General features: G+C 36.8%; 1 protein-coding gene across 1 annotated transcript; it reads right to left on the bottom strand.

Moving 5' to 3' along the window:
• Positions 1 to 710: 710 nt before the first annotated feature.
• Positions 711 to 6,510, bottom strand: LOC121409553 (adenosine receptor A2b-like). Its single transcript, XM_041601465.1, has 2 exons — positions 5,601 to 6,510; positions 711 to 2,050 (listed from the first exon to the last, which is right to left on the bottom strand). Exons 1-2 carry the CDS (start codon positions 6,261 to 6,263, stop codon positions 1,478 to 1,480), a joined length of 1,236 nt encoding a protein of 411 aa, XP_041457399.1. The 5' UTR covers positions 6,264 to 6,510; the 3' UTR covers positions 711 to 1,477.
• Between the last annotated feature and the right edge of the window lie 5,125 nt (positions 6,511 to 11,635).

Here is an 11,635-nt window from a genome sequence, read left to right as displayed (position 1 = left end):
TTCAAATGAATGATTTTACACATTAAACAGCAGAGGGCTTGCTCTAATCGACGACCTTTTTAGATGCATTTCCATTATAGTTATTATCAGAATATTAATCTTTGTTGAATAGACACCATTAATGAATAAAGAGTGATTTATTGATACGTTCATCGTTTCATTTGGTAATCACTCCCTTTTGTGGTTGACCGCCCAGAGCAGAGAATGGAATGGGTTAATAAGAAAGAAGTGCAATCCTCCAAAAAGACCAGATATTAGGAAACTGTTTTCAAGAGAAGTGATTAACGTAATGGCTTTTCAGGAAAGTTGATTGTCTAAACTTAGCGAAAGAGCTTTAAAATTGAATGGAAGTACAATTTTCCGGTAATATGGGTTGGCTTTTCATATGGAGAGTATATTCAAAGGAATGCATATGGGAAAAGGGCAAGGAGGCGTCGATTCATTCTCGTTTAACCGACAGAAGGGCCCAAATATATGAATCATAGGGGCGCTTAACCTGAGATACTCGGAACACTGTACGTATCTCAAGAGAACAAGAATTCTCAATAAAAATGAACCTGTTTAAGTAATCTACTACATGGTACTTTCGTTTCTTTTCATTTCATTTATCATTCTCTCACATTTTTTATTTGAATATAGTGGATTGGACAGACCTGCGCAAAAACCCTTAATATATCTTCTAACGTGACACAGTACAGGAGACGCGGTAGACGAGTTCAACATGTGCTAAAGACGAAATAAGTCAAAATCTAAGTCTAAAATCTCCGAATATATCATTGATTACATTCATGATCACACAATAACAAGATAATACGCTTAAACATGATGCAATATGTATATTTCCATCGGAAGTGAATAAATTGCATTTCAAATCCTCTCTAAAGGTGATTAATAAAAAAATGCAGCCGGTCACAACGCCACAGCACAACGTGAATGAACAAAGACCGATTGCCCTTATGATTTTCGAAGTAATTAATAAACGATATTTAGATAAAATGAGAAAAAAATTGAAAAGGACGTAATAAGAAGAAAAGACGAAAAATGAATAGTGGAAATATTTTCCCAAAGGGCCTATTATTTGGAGTGGATGTATATTAGGTAACATGTTGCCGCCAGTGTTATTGATCATAATCTTTACAAAAAAATAGAACTAAAACATGGTAGGCGAACATTTAAAAATTATAGATATATATTTCCTTCATCGTACAAGATGAATCTGTTTATAGGGAAAACTGAATTACTCAAAGCAATTTATTTCCTTTATTGGCATAAACTTTGTGTAATCACTTATCAGTTAGTCAATGTCAGATGTGCACGGCTCTGTGTTCTCTGTCGCCATATAGAGTAAACAGAGCACACCTGCACCCTTGGGTAAATATGTTACACTATTTATACCCGCTGTCAGATTAACATTTTATTTACAAAAACAAGAAGGGGTAAATTTGATTTCAATTAGACAGAGCCTTTATTGATTTCTTCAGCCTACGGTAGACACGGAGTTTACGCCACTGCCTTCTCCATGCACGCGACGATTTTGGCACGTTATTCTCGCCCACCATCGTCTAAAAACAAGCCGAAACTCACTCTTGCGCGCGTAGATGACGGGGTTAAAAGCACTGTTGAAATGGCTTAAGAGAACGGCGAGGTTAAGAGCGTGCTGGTTGATACTTGGGACGATTCCAAAGGCAATGATACTATCAAGAGTGAATATCGGACACCACGTGCAGAAGAGAAAAAGCATGAGAAAGCAAAAGAATAGCGCTTTCTTGCGTTCTGCTTCTACTCGCTTGAATGAATTCGCGACGCTGCCAGTTCCCTTACTTTTTTCATTAACATCTTTATCTCTTCTATCTGTATTCCCACAATTGCTGCCATCGTCATCGGATTTGTTATTCTGCGTTTTACCAGTTGGCGCCAAAACATCCACTGATTTTCTTGTCGTATCATCATTATCTTTAACGCTTGAAGAACCATTCTTTGAGGCGCCACGAGATGAAGCTGGCACTTGTAGTCGGGTCCTTATCTTCTCTAGGTCCTCCAGTTGACGCATCTGCCGAAAAGAAGCAAAATATTCCAGTGATCATCATAAGATGGGGTTGAAAGAAAAGAGTCCCTCAAGAACAGTGATTATGATATCAATTACCCCCAGCAGGAAAGAACACAGAGTCCCACAGTGTGTGCCACAGTGTGTTCACAGTGTGGAACACAATGTGAAATCACCTTCACACTGTTAAATTAAGCTTTTAAACAGTGTGAATTACATAGTCACATGGTCGACAATGTGAACAAGCTGTGAACAGTCACACTGTCGAGATGTCCACAGTATGAAAATACCGTCACAGTGTTAAATTTGAGCATTTTAACAGTATGAATAGTATTAACGTTAGATTAATCTTTTAAACAGTGTGAATTACATATTCATATGGTCGGCGATGTGAACACGCTGTGAACAGTCACACTGTCGAGCTGTCAACAGTATGAAAATATTTTTCAGTGTTCCATCTGAGCATTTTAACAGTGTTGATAATATCTTCACATAGTCCACTATATGTGAACACTGTGTGTGACACTGTTCTTTCCAACAGGAGTGATATTGGATGATATAGTCGTTTAATATCTACTCAAGATATACCTTTCCATTGAAACAGGGTGATTTTTAGTATTTGGTTTACACCTGGAACGTCACTAACACAATCATTGAATAGCCCATAGAGTCTCCTCTTTAATCTGGTATATTTAAGTAGATTACCCATTCACGCGTGAGTGAGTACAAACATTATGAAGAAAGGATACCAAAAAGTAACTTAGCAGGCAGTATCTGAATTTCAAACAGAAAATCACTTGTCAAAAGATTTCATTATCTTCTCTTTAATTTGATACCTCAATCACAGAAAATGGCAAAGATTATCGATAATTCTCGGTTTCGTTTTTTATGTCTTTCGTACAAATGGTATCTGAGTAAACATTAATTCTGGATTTGATATGTTTGTTTACAAGGCAAAGAAATATAGATTTTGTCCAAAAAAGTGGCATATTTTTTTTACAAAGCTGTCATTGCCCAATATTTAAGAAATAATGTCCTTTTATTTGGAAAAGAATACATTAAAGTTAAATAAAACATAGTACAGTGTTTTACCACATTCATCCATTTAAAGAGACGTTGGGTAGGTATTATAATTTAAAGAAGATACAGAACCCATATAGAAATTGATATTTAGTTCTACAGTTAGCAGGTTAGGGTGAAGCCACAACAACCTTAAAAACAGTCAAAATGTTCCCCATAATAACAGCAAGTAGAAAAATATAAAATGTAAATGAGTCTAGTGTTGTCATGTTTTATCATATATGGGGCTTATTTGTTATTTTTTTTTCAAATAATTGCTTCTGAATTACTTTGTTTTAACTTAATTAAATCCTATTTATATGCCAAGCCAAGATATGCATATTTCGCTTTGTATTGGTTTGAGAAGGTATGTAGCTTTAATAAAGGTGAGAATTCAAATTCAGTAATAATCGTCCCCGGTCTTAGAAGAAAAGACAGGGAAAAGGGGGGACCGAGAATAAGAGAGTGAAAGTGAGATATACGAAGAGGTAGACAAGGAAAGGGTAAAGAAGGAGAGAGGATGAGAGAGGATAGATGGATAAGGAAAGAAACTGATAGGGGAAGGGATGAGAGAGGAAGAGAGAGAAAGAGAGGGGGGAGCTAGCTATAGCGTAGGGTTTTTAAAGTCATATTTTTCCATGTTGTGTGTTCTGTAAAACATGAGTAGCAGAGCGCAAACACGAAAAGTGAAACCTGAAGATATAGGATTTTAAAGATGGAGAAAATACGGAATTCATGTATTGTGAGAGCAAGCTAAAAAGAGTTTTAATTGTTGATGGATGAAATATGAGAAAGGGAAACTAATATCAATGTTCAAATCACCGCCGCGATGACCTTGTAAAGCTACGTGCTTTTATTCCCATTTAACATTTACCGCAAATGATTATCTTTCTTCATAACTATATTTGAAAAAAAATTGAGATTAAATAAAAGGGGGCCCACGACGTGTGGATTATCAAGATGTTATGTCTAATAGCCCGATTGTCAATCAAATTAACAAGTATGAAAAGGTAAAATGTCATGACGAAATGTACAAGACTCCAATAGTTGCGCAGAAAAAGCTTGATGATAAATAATTTTTTTTTTCCCATAGCCTTAATGCAAGGTGTCAAAATGTGCGATACGTGTTATCAAAAAAGGAAATTAGTGCGAAAATACATAAAACGTTTAAAACCTGAATGAAAATTGGAAAGTAACTATTTTCTTATGATTATGGACTGATAGATGAATAGGAGGTAAAAAATGAAGAAAAAGGAGGACAAGAAAAAAAATGACGATGGTGATGATAATGATGCTGAAGATATGATAGTGCATAGTTCAGTAACCCCCTCCGAATCGTTTAATAACTCCCAAGAAAATAACAGTGATGTAATGATGTGATTGAAGGTTCATTGTCTCAAAATTCTTTTTTCATTTTTTATCTAGGCAAACGTGAAAAGTTTCTTCTGTTTTTATTATACATGCAGGAACACTCCAAGGACATGCAGGAACACCTCTATTGTCATGTCTAGACTTGATGCAAACGTTATCAAGATGATATTGGTTATGCAAACATTAGATGTGCTTTTTATTGAGTTAAGTTTCAATGATACTCCGCTGCTTTTCACTCATGACGATGATGTCTGAATACCATCTTTGAGTATGCATATCCGCTTTCAGGAATATTGATTCCTCAAGCACACACATCCTCATACAAAAAAATAAACACCGCCGGCGTCATGTTCGAGATTATTTAGATAAGAATTTAAACCTCTCATACGGCTACATGAAAACAGATTATGTGCACTGGAAAGGCATTTAGAGACTGAATAAGATATGCATGATAAATCAAAGATAACTGACTTTACTTTGTCGCCTATAATATACTGGTATAGCTAGAGCATTTTCGTAAGGGAGCGGGTAAGATGACCCACACTCCAGTTAACACCACTTTAATTTGTTTCTTTATCAAGAAAAAGGAGCTATATAGCTATATCTGACCAAATCAATACTCTCCTCTTTCCTATATTTCATTTTTTTTCTTTTTCCTCTTTTTTTTGCGAAAAATAAATAATATACCTCTTTTCCGCTGTAGAGATTCACCTGATTAACAGTAGGCCTATGTTATTATCCCTGACAAGCTTCACATTATTTAATAAGCGGATTTTGGTGTTGGTGCACACCTAAACTTTTACTATTTTGGGACATAGATAAATGATTATACTTATATATCCTGTGTCTTGACAGGATTTGGAACCTTAAGATATACCCACATGTCCTTATGTGCTATCATTAAGCATTGGTGTAAAATAGCAGATTTTAAAAGCACCCACGTTTGACATCCTGTGATTTCCGAGGATAATTATGATAGTCGAATAGTCGAATGAAAACTTCTTCTGAAACAGGAAAACTAGATAATGAATATTTGGAAAGATGAAATATAAATTGAAATTGTACTATATTGAGCTAATGCAACCGGCGATATAAGCCCACTGAAAACCAAGAGTGCATGTCTTACCTGTTTTGAAATAGCTTTGAATATACTGCGGTACATGATGCACATAGCGATGAAAGGGGGTATCATGCCAACGAAGAACATGAAGGCCAAGAAGTCCATACTAACAATCTCTATCAAAACACAGAGGCCCTTTGAAGGATCGCCGTTGTTCCAACCAATCGGCATGACCAAAGCGATGGCGAGAGGGAAAGCCCAAGCCAGAAACACATGAAGTATGACCCGGTTGGTGGTACTGATGGTTGGATAATGGAGGGGTCTGCAAGTGGAGTAGTACTGGTTGAAGGTGTGTGCCAGGAGAGAGTACATGGAACACAGATCCAGCAGCAGGACGATGGTCAGAAGCGTCATGCAGAGGCCATAGTTCCTTGGGTAACCGTTGAGGGCGAGCAACAGGGAAGGAATCCCCAAAACACCCATGCAGAAGTCGGTTATGGCCAGGGAGACTAGGTAGGCGTTGGGTACGTTGTGGAGCTTCTTTGTGGCAGCTACGGCTATCACTATGGTGGCATTACCGACAGCTGCACAGAACCCCAATATCACCTCGCATGTATAGTAGGCAATGGTCATCCATGGCATGGGAGGCGCATCATCAAGACTTTGGCCTTGATCTTCCGATGCATTCATTGCAAGGGAGCTGGAAACTGGTGCCACTACAGTTGTCATTTTGTTCAAATTTCTTCCTTAATGGTAAACTTTATCCCACCGTCCAATATCGATGATTTAATCTGTATCTAGGTGATCGAGGAAATATTTAGCCCGTCAATTAGGTCAGGTTACATTTTTATAATTAACAAGACGCTCAAAATCAATAACCAAACCTTCATCACTGAAGAGGACGTGTTCGTAATGTCGCTCCTGAAAACAAAATACTGATGTAGTTGAGTTCAAATACAAAAAAAAACGTGATCAAAGTTTTAGATCGTCTTGTGGGAATGACATGCGATGCAGATGAAGTTTTAGCATGTTTAGAGTGGTTTCGGTTTTCTTCATCGAGCAGTATTCTCTGCAAAAGACCTTTATGGCACAGGTGACATTGCACAAAACTGTCTAAACGTCACAACCTCAAGTAAATGATTTTAGATTTTTCTACTAGGTAATACTAATTTCGTGGCCAATGACATGCATGGTAGTTGTAAAATACATCTGACGTAGTCCAGTCTTCAGATAGGATCCGACAATTAATTTGTAAACCAAACATTTGCTCAAGATTACGTTCCCTTACTTTACACACAAGGAGTATTCCCAGATTTGTTGTTTTCCTCATATATTGATGTTTGAATATAATTGCTAAAGTTTAGTCCGAGTCTTGTCGAAGTTTGGTGTCGAAAGTTAAATTCTTCCCATGAACATATATCAGCGTTATCGCGAAGCACAACCACGTTAAGTTGTCGATATGCTCCGTCTGAAATAAAGAGCGAGTGATGTAAGCTGGCTGGCTGGTGGTGAGGGTTTATATAGCACGACATCATGTGCTTCATCAAACAATAGCGAGTCGGAAAGTTATTTAGAAAATTGATGCATTGCGAGCAAAAATTTCGATTATGTTTTACCGTTAAAGGTTCGTAATTCCACCGAGGTTCTGAATTCTTTTCAAGAACAAACGGGACTCTTGCCAATTGAGGGAGGAGGGTGTTGCAAATATGAGAAGTTTTGGCTGTCAAGCTAATAAGCTAAAGCTCACTCCCATTTTCTCCCTTTTATCTCGCTGCTAGCCTATGCACTCGCTGAACTGCTATAAAACAATGTCATCCATAGGCCTATAATATTTGCCATTTCATTTTGCATTATGGTTGTAATAAACTTTAATTATTGTATGTTTGGGTTTTTTCATGGATGTTTGTGTTCTTGATAGTTCTGACTGAATCCCTGTTAGATGAATTAACAATAAAATAAATAAAGCATCTAAAGAGCAGATTTTATAAAAGGGTGTAAAACGGAAAAGAAATCGAGAAAATTACTTTAAATCTCTGGATGATAACTTAAGCAGTGTATGTTGTACATGAGGGGAAAACGGTACTGAATCAACTGGGTCAAGTAAATATCCGTCCTTAATAACATGTACATAGCGGAAGCCTGCATTTTTTTTGCAATTTAAATGGGGCAATTCGTTTTCAGATTCGTCTCCAGAAAAATGTCACTGTTCCAATAATGTTCAGCGATTGAATTTGTTGAATTATCGCCCATCAGGTACTCAAAAGCAATCCAACAAATTCAATAGATGTATTCAGGTCTATTTTTAATGGCAGTCGTCGAAACTGTTTCCATCGCTTAAACGTCAATCAAACAACAATACGTTTAAGAATCTTAAACACGACATTTTATGACATTGCTTCATTTCAGATGATGTTTGAAGGTTTGCAACTTTGCATGGTGATATGAACAATCGCGAAAGTGGTTTACCATACACCATGTGAAACAGTGGCGTACCGTGGGTCACGGCATTGGGGGGCACCAGCAAAAAAATTGAGTCACTTAGTGACCGAATAAAAACATTTAAAGGACTGTGCCAATAAACGGATATGCATCTCATTGATCAAATAATATATATTTTTCATATTCAGAACTAAAAATGGACATTATAAGCAAATTTTTGTAATCATGATACCTACCCTATATCACTAGACAAACAATGGGAGCGCGAAGCGCGAGTTGGAACTTTTGTATATATTGACCACTAACAGAGACATTTTAAGGGCTATTTTTAAGAATCCATAAAGATTATACATATCTCACCAGTCTATAGTCTATTGCGAGTGCCAAGCGATTGCTGATTTTCTTATACATCTAAACACATGATGCACTTTTTGTAGTCATTGTAATCATGATTATTATACGCATCTCACTAATCAATTATTGTCATCGCGAAGCGCGAGCTGAAAATTTCTAAGGGCTGATTTTAGAAATCCATGAAGAGCAGACATATCTTAACAATCTACTAATGCGAACGTAAGCATAAACTGGAAATGTTTTATATTCAGACCTTAACAGGAGGCAATCACTTTAAGTAGTCATGAAAAAGAAGCATAATAATGTCACCGCATAGAACAATAACTCCAAGTATGAGGGAAAATACAGGATTCTATATCTTGTTAAGCAGAAAATGCGAACACCAGGAATGATGAGCGCATAGGCCCTCAGCAAGTTATGTTTCATAAAGTTATGAAAAAATATTTCTTATGTAATAATGAATATAAATATATATATATATATATATATATATATGTATATATATATATATATATATATATATATATATATATATTGTAAAGAAATGGATGAAGAGAACAATGTACATGTAAAGCTTTACACACACACACACACACACACATATATATATATATATATATATATATATATATATATAATATATATATCTCAGTCCCTCCCGGACTTTATACATGGTGTTCCCACCGCAAACCACTTTCGCCTTTGCTCCATTTAAAACAGATATGATTTAATAAACGCGCTAAATGACAACCATCTTGGGCGAGTAATAATGTTTTGTCGCGGTTCAATGTGTATACTGCGCGCCTTGACAAGTCATGTCCACGTAGACGTTTGATTACTTACAACTTGTGTTTGGACACAATCTGTATCGAGTCAAATTAAATATGTGATTGTGATCGAGGTTTGAGGTACAGTAAAGAAAGAGAGTCGGTAACGAACGAGGGAGGAGGAGAGGGAGAGAGAGAGAGATAGAGGGTGATCGAGCTAGATGGATGTAGGGAGAGAGGGAATGAGAGAGATTGTGCCAGTCTTACTCTATACATCACATTCAGAAAGTGAAGACAATCAAGTCCCGGAATCAAGTTTCCTGTGTTGGCATTTTCTCGACCGTGACAAAAAAGGGGCAAAATCCCGCCCTCTTCCTGACTTCTTTTGACATCTTAATGCATGGCGTGTTACTGCATGTCACGGTATTTACCGCTTAAAATCATGGAGATCCAAGTTTTTATAGCCTTCGATGACCCAGAAAAAAGAGAGGTTTGAGAAAAATGTTCTAATTTCTCAAAGCAGCCGGAAAGAGCAAAGCAACCGCGTAGCCAGGATTTCATTTTGGAGGGGGCGGTAAATGCACGCAAAGCGTGCCAACACTTATAGAGCGCGCGAAGCGCGCTCCCTAGGGGGTGGGTGCAGGGAGGGGGAGTTTCCCCCCTCCCGCGCGAAGCGCGAAGCTTTTGGTGTTTCATAAATTGAAATGAAAAGGAGCCGTCTCTCTTGTCTCTAGTACCTATATCAGCTCCAATTCACTATATTATGATTTTGAACCTTGTTTTTATGAAACTTGTTTTCAAAAGTGATGGTGAACGCACAAAAAGGAATACAATGGAGGAAATTAAAATGATAACCCCGCGCGGAAGCTAAAGCGTTCTATCAATTTTTTGCCATGAAAAGGGTCCGAGAAAAGGGTTTTCTTAAAGATATATTGAATACTTCCCTTGGAAAGATCATATTAGATTACAAACAATTAAGCAACAGTGCATATCTTTAACTCGCAAAAACAGAGGAGAAGAAGTGTAGATGCCGGGAGGAACTTATTCCTCCCCGCGCAGAGCAATGAAACTCAGAAATTTCAAAGGGCGGACGTTTCATCAAATACAGATATCTCTAATGCCCCATCGGCTCTAATTCAATTGATTTTTAAAGATTATTGAACTTCATTACAATCAAAATAGTGCACAAAAAGTTGAAACTTCTGTGATTTATTGTAGTCATATAAAAAGGATGCCTAATTTCTTTGACTTATCCTGAAGCGCTTCGTTTTGAATTATATATAATAGTGTCATTCAAAATTTAAAACTGAGGGCGCAAAACAGGACAGGAGATGAATGTGCAGGGAAATAAAATGAAGTTTAATAGAATTTGATAAAAATATTGTATTTCTTATTTAATACGACACGAATTTTATACCTTCCTCTTTTTGATTTAGAAACCTGTTTCCCCCAAAAAAATTATGGGTGTTTAGTAATGAGCTGAAAAGCGGGAAAGTTGACTTTATGGAGGTGACGGCAGAAATTGATATAAGGATCTTACCCACCCGCAGCCGACCCGACCAAAAGTTGCGCGATCAAGTAAAAAAAAAAGATTAATTCCTATACTAATGTATACATTTGTACTTTAACTGGTAAGAAATACATATAGCTGAGGTGGAAAAACAGGGCCGGAGAAAGGGTGGGGGAACAATGGAGATCTTCAACATTGTCATTTAACCGCGCGCAGCGCGGAAGCAAAATTCATATATAAATTTAGAGCAAGAGACGAAGAGTGAAGGAGTTTCTCTAATGAGAAAAAAATAAGAATAAAAAGGAAAAAAAAACACAAAGCTACCTTTCTTTCCTCCCTTCCCTTCCCTTTTCCTTTTCTCCTCTCTTTTTTTTCCTTTTTTTTTCTTTTTGGGGACATTTTGGGGGGGGGGCGACCGCCCCCACCGCCCCCCCCTGGCTACGCGCCGGAAAGAGCAAAGGGGACACTTAACCCCTTTTGAGGATTTTTTTTTGCTTATCATTAATGTCCCCTTCTTGGTAATTCCTAAATACACCCTTGCCGAATGGCCCTGTGGAAGGACCTCCCAAAACGGAACTAGATTATTTAAAAGAAAATTAAAACAATACTTTTATTCCAAATATTCCTAATTTTGCAGCTATGTTACAATATTCTAGACGATTTGCCATAATTTTTTTTTCTTATCTTAAACCGTATGTCCGTTTCTTAATCCACTTACTTTTGTAACCTAAGTTGTCATACATGCTTTGATTATTGTATATACTAAGTAGCCTCCAAAATAGCATTTATTATTCTTAGGAGACTTTAACTCACAAGGCCACTTTTGGCTTTATTTTAAGTCCTCCTTTTCGTTTCTCATATTATTAATGTATACACAGGCCTAATTATGCATGAATATCATTGTATTTATTTTAGTAGTATTTTGCATGTTTACATTTTTAAAATACTGATGTATAATTTGAATGTGTTTTTTCTATGTATATATCTGTACTCAATGCCTTTTTTTAGAAATGAATAAATAAATGAACTGA

This window comes from Lytechinus variegatus, chromosome 2 (genome assembly GCF_018143015.1).
Source record: "Lytechinus variegatus isolate NC3 chromosome 2, Lvar_3.0, whole genome shotgun sequence".
Classification (NCBI taxonomy): Eukaryota; Metazoa; Echinodermata; class Echinoidea; order Temnopleuroida; family Toxopneustidae; genus Lytechinus; species Lytechinus variegatus.
This window is presented reverse-complemented; position numbering and strand designations above follow the sequence as displayed.

Excerpts from the sequence above, each read along its gene's own strand:
- LOC121409553 (XM_041601465.1), bottom strand. The coding sequence starts at position 6,263 with ATGACAACTGTAGTGGCACCAGTTTCCAGCTCCCTTGCAATGAATGCA. Across the intron at positions 2,051-5,600 it reads TCAAAGCTATTTCAAAACAG|ATGCGTCAACTGGAGGACCT; the intron begins GTAAGACATGCA and ends TCTTTTCGGCAG.